This window comes from Pholcus phalangioides, unplaced genomic scaffold, assembly GCF_987345545.1.
Source record: "Pholcus phalangioides strain wild (caught in Gottingen) unplaced genomic scaffold, Ppha-v1.0 ptg000028l_1, whole genome shotgun sequence".
Taxonomy (NCBI): domain Eukaryota; kingdom Metazoa; phylum Arthropoda; class Arachnida; order Araneae; family Pholcidae; genus Pholcus; species Pholcus phalangioides.
In genome coordinates, this window is record NW_028301618.1 from 2,529,044 (window position 1) to 2,542,666 (window position 13,623).

Below are 13,623 nucleotides of genomic sequence, written 5' to 3' on the forward strand. Positions count from 1 at the left end.
ACTGACGGGACCAAAATTATAAGCCGTTCTGTTCATTACGAATTTCTACATTACGAAATTGACTACATACTTTAATAACTTTTAAATTTAATTTAAAAATTTTAATTTTTTCTTTTTAAATTTTTAAAATTATTTAAAAAATTATAAATATTTGAAATATTATTTTAAATATTTATTTTTTTTTTAAATTTTTAATCTTTTAATTTTTTCAAACTTTAAAAAAAGTACTTTTATTAAACAACGTTATCCACGTACGGTGTTCACTCAGGGCCGGATTAAGACGTTTGAAGACCCTAGCACTTGAATATTTTTGGTGGTTCCCCGATACCTACAAGTTTATTTTACTCAATATTCAGTCTATAAACTGAAAAAATGAAATTTTATATTTCAGAAATGACTAATCTAAGGATGGGATTTCACTATAAAAGGTTTATGAAAGTTATTTTTATAAAACTTGAAAAAAGCAACTAATAAATTTATCGGTTGCATTAGAGCAAATGCAACCGATAAATTTATTAGTTGCTTTTTTTTAAATAATTGTTATAAAATTTTTATAGTGTAATCCGGCCGGGATTATACTATAAAGTTTTATAAAAGAACTTTTATGAAAGTTGAAAAATTCAACCAATAGGCGCATCGGTTGCATTCAAGAAAATGCAACCGGTGCACACACACACACACACACACACATTTTGCATTCAAAAAATTCAACCAATAAGATAATATTGGTTGAATTTATCAAGTTTTATAAACTAACTTTTATAAAACTTTTATACTGTAATCCAGGCCTAAGACAGAATTGTGATGTGAATATTTCTAAGCACAGACATTTTGAACGTTCCCACCCCTCCCCTTTTTTTCTACTTGCAAATTCTTTGATATCTCCTGAATTTTTTTTTTAGGAACATATTAGTTTTGGATGTTTTTTGAATTTTTCTTTCATATTTTTCCGGAAAGACGGATTTTTTTTTTCAAAATGTTTTGAAAATATTTGAAGACATTTTCTCCCATCGACTACTTGTGAGGATCGGAATTAAGACATCTTTATTCCCATATTCTATGTGGCTCTAGACTAAACCACCAAAGAATACCTCTAGGCTGCCTATGGCCACTGAATCAGGGGTGAAGGAGAAAAACAGTTAGAAAAATTGCGAAAAAATAGTTTTTATGCACGAATTTCGAACTAAAGATGCGGGCGATTCGTCCGCATCTTCAGCGCTCGTTTGAAAGGGTATGCGGACCCGCGTCCGCATCCGCTCCGTGTGAAAGGGGCCTTACTCGGAAGGGTATTGAGAATCCTATTCAGCAACATTGAAACAGGAATACTTACATTTTCTTCTTTGAGCTCCTCTTGCAAATCTTGCGCAATTTGGACAAATGGGAGGCGATACTGTCAGCTGGATTCTTGGTGTAGTTAAATAACTGCGAATACAGTAAGTCCAAGCGTCGTATACAGTGTGCAATGCATTCCACATATCTCTGCCAGATTTGCAGGTAAGAATATGCTGCTTTGACTCACCACGAACACTCTACCCGATTATATATCATGCAATAGCATCAGCCTCCTCAAAAGCTTTGACATCAGCGGCAAACTTCCTTCGTTCAGGCTCAGTTGCGTTTTCATCCAACGAAACAGGATGCGTGACTTCTTCCGAAACGACTGACATCACTTTTTGGATAGTCAGATGTAGTTCCACATCGAATTTCCAGCTTGCCCAGTTCTGTATACCTTCCAGCTTATCGATGGAATCAAGCTTCTTCATTTTCCCACTTAAATTGGAAACTTAGGCTCAAAAAGTAAACAGATACTAAACTTCGTTTCAGAAGTCAAAATTCCGCGACCGTAGACGCGATCATTAAACAAACTCACTCCGAAATGGAGGGGGTTACTGGGTAACATAACCTATTCAAATTATTAAAATACGCGTGAGCAGAGTAATGAATTGAAGTTTAATGAACACACAAAACGCAAGCCGTCCGATCTGAACGAACACAAAACAACGAATGTAAACAAAGCATGTGATGCCACAAATAAAGCAGCGGTTCTCAACCTTTTTTGACTCGCGGAAGCCCGTTTCGGTACATAAATTTTTATATCGAAGCCCTGTTTGACTCCAGGAGCCTTTTTTGTATATAATTTTTATGGCGTAACTCCGCGGGCCTCTTTTTTTTTCATTTATCTGTCAAATTTACTTATTTATTTTCCTTGAGTCACTGGTTGAGAACCGCTGCACTAAAGTATATCACAGTTAACGGTTAGCAGGTAATTTTCTAATATTCAATATTTAGATGCATGGCTTATTATGCTGTATTGCCGATGGTGGTGCATTGCGTATTGTGCTGTATTGCTGATTATAATGCATTGCGTGCTTCATTATTTATTTTAATGCAGTGTTTGCCCCCCCCCCCCCCACAGTAATTTATAAAGTTCTAAAAATAATGTCCAGGCACGATATCAGCAGACTACAAATCAAATAAGCTTCATTGCAAGGAACAGGTCAGATCGATTTAAAAAAAAAAAAAATCAGGATGGCTAGAACTAAGAGGGATGTAAGGGAACGGCCCATAAAATACGGGTCATATGGTTGGCCTACTAATAAGTATTGAATTATCACACCACTTACGATCAACGGCAATTTGTAACACGTATCATCTTGGAATAAGTACGTCCTCTGATCCGTGAATTGCAGAGCAGCACTCATGTAACTTTTGACGCTTTTCAAATTGCTTATCGGTTGCGGGAATTCGGCGCTGACAGGTGGCGTTTTTCGTCTGTCGTATTCCCAATAATTGCTCCCTGAAATGAAAGAACACATTGAGAAATCTATGTCGAAACCGAAATTGTTATTTTCATAATTCTGAAGTGTTGGCCTACCCTGGAAGAAATACGTCTTGTTATTCCACATGGTGGCCGCATCGACGTTCATGGGAATGCCCTCGAATCCTTCTGACATCAGCTTTGGGTACCCGGAATCCATTCTCTTGTTCCTGAATCTCCAATACTTATCTCTCTGCGGAGTTTAAGAACAACTCAGATTAGTTCTGGTAAACGAAATGAAAAAGACTGTGCAGTGATAACAACATGACATGAAAAGTTAGTTTTTTGTGACCATAACTGAACTGACAACGTTCAGCGCTAAAGCCTGATCTTTATAATATCACTATGGGGGGTCCCCACAATGTTAATTTCATTGTGTTATTCGAAAAAAAAATCATGCTGACCTTGAAGAAGAATGTCTCTCCATTAGGCCACATCAACGCAGCGTCTAACTCATCAGGAAGTCCACCCCAATCATCGGATATGTTTCTGGGATACCCATCGGCTGGACGGGCTAAACTTTTTACATGATCCTCCCGTCTAACAACCTCCCAGTAATATTTGCCTACAAAAGTGAAGACACATGAAGCGATATGGTGATCAGGTCACAATTTAATATCTTATCATCGACATTAAATCGATAGACAACTTACCAATAAAGAGGTATGCTTTACCGTCTTCTGTCATTGTGGCGGCATCAACAGTGTAGGGACTGGCAAATTTACTACACATTTCGGGCGGCGCAAAATCACCTGTTATAATCCAAAACGGTTAATCGGCCGAAGTGAATTTTCTGCAGTAGAAATTACTGTGAAACTGTAATGGTGTTTGTCCAAAAAGTATCCGACCATAATTTTCGTAAGTAAACCAATGAAGCTAAGAAGGCGTGGTTTGGTGCACGTGTGTGGGCAATCCTAATGTGCACATGCTTGAATTTTTTCCTGAATAGGGAAGCTGCCCGTCACCGTCAAACAGCCGATAAATAAGGAAGTGCGGATGAGCATCACTGAGTTTTCGCATTTGACAGAATAGCAGGAAAGATTTGAACAACACTACTACTGCATTAGACTTTGCGTGATGATTGGGGATTCACCTGTTGAGCATTTTTTAAACTAGAATCGTACCTCTACGACCTAAGACTGATGAGATAAAAGTTTGTGCTAGCACTTACAGGACACAACTTGAACATAGTTTCTGCTTGATGAAAGAAAAAAGGTCAATCCTCTATGTTTGGTAAGACACCTGTTGCATTTTTACGAAGCGGAGGAGCCTTAGGCTGAATTATATTGATCAGGCATATATTGTAGAAAAATAACATAATAGTTTTTGTTACAATAAAGTATGTAGAATGAATTAAATGCGGTCATCGTCAGAGCGGCAAAATATCGTTCAAAAGGTAAACATCCACAGACGCACACCGTTGACCACGGTTTTTTTTAGTTCGTAGTTGTTGTAGTTTCATATGTTTCATCAAATTCAAATACCCGAACAAATCATTATTGCCGTGTGTTACATGCCTTTCATTATGTCTTATTCTTTCTATCTCCAATTCATGGTTACTAGCTTCTCACGCTATCTTTCCCCGATAATACTATTTATCGGGCCGATAATACTATTTATACGCCGTGTATACGATGCACAGGGACAAATCACGATAAAGACTCCTGCAGATTTATTGCTAGCAAATGTCGCTTCTGTAAAAAAAATCGGGCATATAGAAAAAGCCTGCTACGCGGCAAAGAAGACTCAATCGACACCTAACAAACAGAAACAGATTTCAGTTGAGGAAAACGAAAATGACGTTTCCATGTTTGGGTTAGAGAGGGTATTGAGTGAAGAGCCGAAAAAGCCTCCGATGATGGTTACTGTCAACATAGACAATAAACCAGTGAGTATGGAAGTCGATACGGGTGGAACAGTATCAGTAATGAGCTTACAGAGATTCAGAAAAATCTCGAAGAAAAAAGTTCAACCTACGAATTTAGTATTCCGGACATACAATGGAGAAAAAATTGTCCCAGCGGGATATGTCACTGTGAAAGTGGAGTACGGGAAACAAAAGTTGCACTTGAACTTATATTTGGTGAGGGAAAATTTAGACACGATTTTTGGCCGTGAATGGCTATACAAAATCAATCTAGACTGAAACTCTCTTAAGGCTGTGAGGACCGCTAATGACATGGATCTCAAAAAATTGTTGGATGATTATAAAGAAATTTTCGACAACAAATTGGGTGAGATAAATAACCATGAAGTGGAACTAAAGCTAAAACCAAATGTTACCCCAGAGTTTCGTAGAGCGAGAACTGTGCCCTTCGCATTAAAAGACCGGATTGAAAAAGAAATAGACCAGCTTGAAAGAGAAGGCATTATCGAGCGAGTTGAAACTTCAGATTAGGCTACACCAGTTGTTCCCGTGGTGTAACCAGACGGATCCATAAGGTTATGTGCAGATTATTCTGTCACATTAAATCCTAAGCTAGAGGTGCCTCAGCATCCCTTACCAACGTTTGAAGAAATATTCTCATGTTTAAATGGGGGTAAACGATTTTCAAAATTGGATTTCAGTCATGCATATTTGCAAATGAAAGTGCACCCTGACAGTCAACGACTCCTAACCATAAACACTCATAAGGGGTTATACGCCTGTAAAAGATTGATGTACGGTCTAAATGCAGCTCCAGCAATATGGCAGAGGTACATTGATGGGCTATTCCAAGGAATAGATGGTGTAAAAGTTTTTATGGATGACGCCAGAGTGACCGGAACAAATGACGAGTCGCATCTCAGGGCTTTGGAAAAATTTTTCAAAAAATGTCAGGAGCATGGGCTGAAGTTAAATTTGAAAAAGAGCACATTTTTTCAAAAAGAAATAAATTTCTTAGGTCACAAAATTGATGAAAATGGCCTAAGTGAAACAAATGAGAAAACTGAAGCAATTTTGAAAGTTCCCGCACCGAAAAACGTTCAGGAAATAAAAAGTTTTCTGGGCATGGTAAATTTCTACGGGAAATTTTGTCCTAATCTGGCAACCATTGCCTATCCTCTCAATGAGCTGACAAAAAAGGACGTTCCGTGGCGTTGGTCTAAAAAGTGTGAGACTGCATTCAAGAAGATCAAAAAGGAAATTTGCTCAAAGCGAATCTTGATGCACTATGATCCTACACTACCTCTTACTCTTGCTTCGGATGCTTCTCCAGTGGGAATAGGAACAGTTCTATCACATGTCTTACCAGATGGAACAGAAAGACCAATTGCCTTCGCTTCTCGTACGCTGACGAAAACGGAACAGAGATACTCCCAGATTGACAAAGAAGCTTTGGCAATTATCTGGGCAGTAAAGAAATTTATGCTTTACTTGAAAGGCAGAAGATTTACTCTCATAACAGATCACAATCCTTTGGTAGCGATATTCAGCTCGAAGAAAGGTCTACCAGTGTTGACGGCTACTCGACTTCTGCATTATGCCTTGATCTTACAAGCATATCAATTCGATATCATTTATCGTAACACACAGAACCATGGTAATGCAGATTGTCTTTCCCGATTACCTTTAAGGTCGGAAGACTTAGTTGTCAAGGATGACATAGAACTCTTCCAGTTGAATCAAATCGAAACACTACCAGTGAAAGCTCAACATTTAGCAAAAGAGACACAAAATGATGAAGAGTTGGGTCCATTGCTGAGGAAATTGAAATTCGGTGAACCTTTAGGAGGGAAGGAAGCCGAGTACACCTTGCAGGACGGATGTATAATGCATTGCCAAAGAGTTTTTATTCCGAAGAAATTTAGAAATCAAATTCTTGATGAACTCCATCAAGGCCATCTGGGCATTGTTAAAATGAAAGCAATTGCTCGATCCTACGTCTACTGGAGGGACATTGATAGCGACATAGAAAAAGCTGCTAAAAACTGTCCAGATTGCTCCAGATTCAAGTCCGATCCGGTGAAAGCAAGGGTACACCATTGGGAATACCCGAGTGCTCCGTGGGAGAGAATTCACGTAGATTTCGCAGGTCCCATATTCGAGCATATGTTTTTGATCGTAGTCGATGCTCATTCTAAATGGATGGAAGTATACCCGATGAAATCAACAAACACGTTCAAGACAGTTGAATGCCTACGGGACTGTTTCTCTCGATTTGGACTGCCTTTAGTGTTAGTGAGTGACAATGGTCCTCAGTTCACATCGCACGAATTTGAAATATTCATGAGGAATAATGGAATAAAGCACAAAACGTGTGCTCCCTTCAAACCATCAAGCAACGGGCAGGCAGAGCGATACGTTCACACCTTAAAACAATCCCTTCGGGCGATGCAAAGATTTCCCGGAAACATCTACCAAAAAGTGAGCACGTTTCCTGTTGAATTACAGAAAAGCGCCAAATGCGACTACTATGCAAAGCCCAGGAATGTTATTCCTAAAAAGAGAAATCCGAACTAGGATAGACCTAGTCTTGCCAAATATCAAGAACAGGGTTCAAGAAAGAATCAGAAATGAGGTCACAGACTTCTATGACCGAACTTTCGAGCCAGGAGATCGTGTGGCTGTGCGAGATTACAGATCCGCCAATAACAAGTGGAAGTTCGGAACTGTTCTCAACAAAGACGGAGTTCTACACTACACTGTAGATGTAAATGGAACTCTCTTCCGACGTCACATCGACCAGATGAGAGCAGCTGGCAATCAAGTTCAGCCAACCTTGGTGGTACCCAGAGTTCCAGGCAAACTTTCATCAACTCCTGTCGCTGCTGACTCCGAAGTACAGATTGCTCCAGAAGAACAGACAACTCCGACAGAGATCAGTAGCGATCTACCAACACAAGCTAAGGCACCAGCGATGTCCAGTACTCCCGTTCCTTTGCGACGTTCCCAACGAACCAGGAAAGCTCCTGTCCGGTTGGATCTTTAAATTAGCGGGGAGGAATGTGGTGTCCTTATAAGAAATGACTAAAAGAACTAAACTGATAAGAACATACAACGCCATCTAGTGTTGTGTAAGGGGAACTAGTGAGTTCCACCTCGGACATCAAGTAGACAAGATGTCTAAATGTTCTGCTCTTTCCGCTTTATAAATTCTTCCTATCTATATGTATGTAATCTATCTAAGTCTAACGTAATAATAAATACTCATCAAAATAAATACCCATTTGTTATCCACTCGGCTAACAAAGTGTTAAAAGTAAACACAACATGCACCTCTTCATTTACTGGCGGGCTTAGTCAGCACCTCCTAGAGATAGAATGTCTCCGCACGCTGCTCGTGACGTCAGTAAGTAGTCCATTTTCCCTCTGAAAAAAATATCGTTGTGAGGAAAAGAAATGATCGGGCTCAGAATTGGCGATTTCTATGCCCCCACATCCAACCTATGCGGTATTTGTGAGCCAATCAGGAAGATTCTAGGCCAAAATAAGAAGAAACGAAATAGGATGCTGTGTTTCAAAATGTGGCAAACTTGCTAGGTAGTCTGAATGACGTTTATGGCAAACAATGCAGAGGCCTTCTATGTCTAGGAAGTCTGACGGCGACTGGAAGCTTTTGTAGGCAGGAAAAAATTCAAGTATGTGGGCTATAATTGCCTACACACGTGCACCAAACCACGCCTCCGTAGCTTTATTGGTTTCACGCACGAAAAATTATGGTCATACATTTTTTGAACAAAACCTCATGGTTATAATGCATTCCGTGTTTTACAGGACATGCTTGTATTTTCGCGCATTTTTGTCCACACCCCCCCCCCCACCCCCTTAAATAAAAAATTATCCTCTTTCTGAAATTTCATTAATATATTTCCTGGAGAATTAAGGATGAACATTATTTTATGATTTATAAATTATCGCAGCATTAAAAAGAAAAAAAAAATTTTTTTTTAAACCGATTGACTATATTTGGTGTGCTGGTTTCAAATATGAAAACAGTTTCTCTATCAGCTCTAGTTTTTGAGATTCAGCATAGCTCAATTATGCAATATTTTAAAATTGAGTGTTTTCATAGGTAAATTCGTTTTCCTGTTTTTTTCTTCCTCCTTTTCTATAGTGCTATCAGCTGATTGTATGAAGCCGTATTTAACAGTGTTTACATCTAACATGACTACTGTTTATATGTCTCATTTTCTAATCGGATGTGTAGATCTTGTTGCTCCGTGTTGTCCCAGAGCTGCTCTCAGCGTTTGGGGCTGGCTCATGATCGTATATGTGTAATACCAATTTCTGCCAAAGTATGAATCATTCATTACGTCCATGGGTCGTATTAAAAGATTCTATTTATTCACAGTTATAACAAATAAGGTATATATATATATATATGAGGATATATTTAAAAATTCCACACTTACAAATTAGTATATATTTTATGCTACTACTCCTTGAGAAAACAATAGGTCAAGACTTACCCCAAGCTTTTGTTCATCTCCCGCTCCTCCTGCTGATTTATCAGTTTTATCAGTCTTCCCAACAAAATGGAACCATCACTTCTAATCAAAACCTAGAGTTCCTTCTCCTCCTTCAAACCACCTTTTCTCGTCCTACCTCCAATGGTTCCGGTCTCCTAAACGTCACACCTCCCCCACTTTGGGTAGAAACCCCTACTGGAATCTAGCTGCCGTCCCAATGTCTACATACCAATGATAAAATCCGTCTGGCACTCCTGCTCAAGATACCAGTGCCGAAAGGGCAGGGTTTCTGAGAATCTCTACAAGACGTTGGAAGTAACACCTGTGCATATAGGTGCCTCACCTATTTCTATACACGGATTTGCTCATTTCTGAACAAAAGGTCCGACCCAATTCCCAGACTGTCTGGCGACGTAAATATAAATATATTCTAAAAGAATCCATTAAAATTAAGTGATTAGGGTGAATTATATAAATATTAATTAATAGTTCTACCAATTTTTGTAGAAGCTGTAACAAGCTAACGACCCAAGTAGAACAAAGATGTAGATCTATATCGTAAAATTTCAGTTTCCAATATAGATCTATATTGGGCCACGATATCGTTCTCGCTAAAAAAATGCATAGTCGGAGATAAATAGATCTATATCGTGAATGTGATATATTCAAATACTTCAAATTTTTGACGATAGATGGCGCCCTTTCGGAAGAAATAATTAAAAAAAATTGTAATTATCTGGAGGTGGGTGGGTTTGAACCCATGTACCCTGAACTCTTCCCATCTCTAACTCTTACCAACCCACTACTACAGCACTGGTTACCGGTTGTTATTATAACATCAATTCACAAGTAATCTTCTTTTTTACTTGTATTTTAAATCAAATTTATTCATTTTGATGTATGCACAAAAATTGCAAAATAGAAATTGTGAAACATATTTATCATTTTGAGGCAGGTAATTGAAAAATTATATTATAATTAAGGAAATTATATATAACACAAGAAACAAATTAATGAATTGTGTAGTATATTATTTAAAATTATTAATTTATATGCTAATAAAACAAAACATACAGAATAAAAAATATGCAACACAAAAGAGTTAAAATTCTCAAAGTATGGTAGAAAATGAAAACATCAAAGGAAAAAAAAATAAATAATTTTAAGAAAAACACACACATATACAACAAAAACAAGAGCAATTTTTTTTTAATTAAAAAGTATGTGCAATTATAAAGTGGCAATTAAAGTTACGGTCGATAAGTTCTTCCTCCTCCTAAAATACCAACATCTACGATGTAAAACATGCACAGTAAGGATTCAATTATAAGTGACGAAATGATTTTGATATATCAGCATAATTAATCCTATTAAAATCAAAATTTCATATGAAAAATTATTCATTCAAACGTTTTTAATTTAAATTCAAACAAAAAATTGTACGCTCGACTTTAAGTTTTCTCCAAATTTTTATTTGAAGGCAATATTTTTATTTAAAGGCACACAATATGGTGATATATCAGCACATTGTGTATCTGATATATATCTTTGTCAGGTCCACGATATAGATGTATGTCATGTTCAGGATATAGAGCTTTGTCTTCTTTGATAGATCTATATCAGGTCTATATCGAGAATCTGATATATATCTTTGTCAGGTTCACGATATAGATGTATGTCAGGTTCACGATATAGATGTATGTCAGGTTCACGATATAGATGTATGTCAGGTTCACGATATAGATGTATGTCAGGTTCACGATATAGATGTATGTCAGGTTCACGATATAGATCTATGTTTTTCAAACTATATTAAAATAGTTTATTGTCCCAAGTTGTTGTCCTTCAAAGTAGAGATTATTCACATGGAATCAAATATATATTCGGCTGAAAAATTAAAGACATGATCAATTAACATAATAAATAATTTGCACCATATAAGACGAGATCGTTCTATATCATAGTTATGACATCTGATATTCCTCTGACATTTTGATATATAACGATATGGTCCAAATATTGTACTATATCGTTGTGCTACTGGGGGAGTAGCTTGTTACAGTGTGTCCAAGTTAAGTGTGTGTTTTTCGGCTTTCGTAAAGCAATGGTCGTGGGATAATCCTAATCTAAATAAAGTTTTAAGTGTTTTTTAAATCTCTTCCAGGATTGTCGTTTCGCAAATCGTGAACAACTGCATAACTTATAAAGTTTTTGCTTTGAGGGCTGGTGAAAATAATGAATGACACCCAGTCGATGAAGTTGTAATAATCATCCTGATGTATTTTGCTACATATGTGACGAATACACCATAAAAAGAGACGAGAAAAGCCATTTCTGATTTTGTTAAGAGCTTACCTTGGGTACTTTGGCGTTGGGCTTGGTGACCGAGATAAGGTTTGGGCTTCAAACACATAGTACGGAAAAAAAAAAATTTTCACATTACTTGCTCACAAAAATTCAAATATTTACTTCGATGAAGAAAAAACTTTCTGTTTTTCAATAAGTCCAGACAACCGAAATCACGGAGAAAATGCAGGAATGTCCCGTAAAATCTTATATATAAATGTGAAAGTATGTATGTATGTTCTTTATGCAAATCTACAGCTTTAGGCCGATCGTCGCCAGATTTTGCATATATACCAAACAGGACCGGGATTGAACCGTAGGCTACTTTAAAAGTTCGTCAGAGTAGGGCAGATGCCCCAAATGGGCAAAAAAATGTCGGGCAACAATGGTTTTTGGGCCTCAACAATCACTTTCCGAACGTTTACTTTGGTTACCGTGGTTCCCTAGCAATGCGTTTCAGACATGTATATGCCTTTACAATGGTTTGTCACTTCTTTAACACTGCCAGTATATTTACAATAGTTTATGCCTTTAGAATGGTTTGCCACTTTTTCAATACTCTCAGTAATGAGGCTTTTTGAATAGGCGTCATAATCATCTTCAGCATCGCTTTGAGGGTCAGGAAAAGGGTAATCCTCATAGAAATCAGTGTAATAATTGCCGATTCTACTGTATAAATGCGGAAATGTTTGGTGGGGTTTTCTGTCACATCAGTAATTTAAGAAATTCTACTGAATTCTCAATTTTTGAAATATTGAGATCGCTTAGAGATACGAAGCCCAGGAGATTAAATATGAAGTAATTAGACGGACCTACTTTTGAGTTGGATATTCACGCAATAACATTGATTTCAACTTTCCATTTATATCTTCTCAAGCATGAAAATTAATGTATTAATATTCAACTGCATAAATTCATATAATTTAGGTTGTTTTAAAATTAATTATGGGCCCATAAAGTGCATCGAAGAAATTCCACAGCTTTAACTAAGCCATTTTTGGAAGCTGAAACAGGCAGAGATGGATAACTTGAAGTTCAAAGAGGGGGGGGGGGAAATCGAACTACCTAGCGCCCTTTAAAAAAGGAAAAAAATGTTCATTTCTACGTTTCTTTAAATCTAGATTTGTTTATTTCATGAGTCGCGCAGGAAGTCGCCATATCGGTTAACTTGAACACAGTTTGTATGCCCCTCAAAGAAAGAGGGAGATATTACGTGATCCAAAAAGCCTCATTGAAGAAAACCCGGGCAACGCCGGGTAATATAGCTAGTATCTTATGAATCTGTAATACCTGTACATTTCAGACTCGAGGATTGCCTAAAATGAGCTAGGATACAGGAGGTCCCCCCCACCAAAAGCTAGCTTGTATAGAAAACAATGGTTCTGGGTACGTTCAGTCATCGTACGATCATTATGCTCCTAAATTCACCCTGGATCCACGCCTGGTCTATACCCACCATAAATAGACTGGATTCCCTTGACGTCGTCCTCACCGAGAGTGGCAGCAGGTCCCTCAATCTCTTTGTAATTGGGAAACATGAGAGAGTTATTGGAGTGAGAGTGAAGCAATCCCAGCGAATGGCCGATCTCGTGAGCAGCCACTTGGAAAAGATTCGTACCTGTGTAAAATGCATAAAAAAAAAAACCAAACGAAAACCATGAATTTCTACAACCGATTCAGTGACTGCATTAATATGTCGTGTTATGCTGTGCACTGTTCCTCTCACCGGAGTATTCGTCGATGGTCCATTCCTCTTCGTCGTCGAAGTGGATGTAGCTACCTCTTCTTGGTGCTGTGGCGTGGGCCAGTGTCCATCCGGGACCGTCGAAGGAGTTTCCGTCTCCGTGATGTCTTTCCTCGAACCGAATCTCGATATTCGGTCTAGTAGACATTAATGGGTAGAACTTCAATGGTGTTTGATAATGCCAGACCTTCAAGAGGTGGGGAAACAAGGGAATAGCTTGTATTTTCAAACCAGCCACCCATACACAGTCCCAAAAATATCGAACTATTGCCATAGTGGTTAATAATACACAGTGGCACAAATAATGTTATTAATACTCGGA

At 37.9% G+C, this 13,623-nt stretch overlaps 1 protein-coding gene across 2 annotated transcripts in view; it reads right to left on the minus strand.

Annotated features, from left to right (window-relative positions):
• LOC149067748 (matrix metalloproteinase-28-like) overlaps positions 1 to 13,623 on the minus strand; it is a 31,447-nt gene that overhangs the window by 2,286 nt on the left and 15,538 nt on the right. The window contains exons 5-10 of one of the 2 annotated variants that reach the window (XM_089252343.1): positions 13,284 to 13,488; positions 13,014 to 13,175; positions 3,472 to 3,570; positions 3,223 to 3,383; positions 2,876 to 3,011; positions 2,625 to 2,797 (exon numbers count right to left, since the gene is read on the minus strand). In XM_089252343.1, the coding sequence (XP_089108469.1) occupies positions 2,625 to 2,797; positions 2,876 to 3,011; positions 3,223 to 3,383; positions 3,472 to 3,570; positions 13,014 to 13,175; positions 13,284 to 13,488 (936 nt within the window). The remainder of the gene's footprint in view (positions 1 to 2,624; positions 2,798 to 2,875; positions 3,012 to 3,222; positions 3,384 to 3,471; positions 3,571 to 13,013; positions 13,176 to 13,283; positions 13,489 to 13,623) is intronic. The other variant, XM_089252345.1, reaches the window with a different exon arrangement.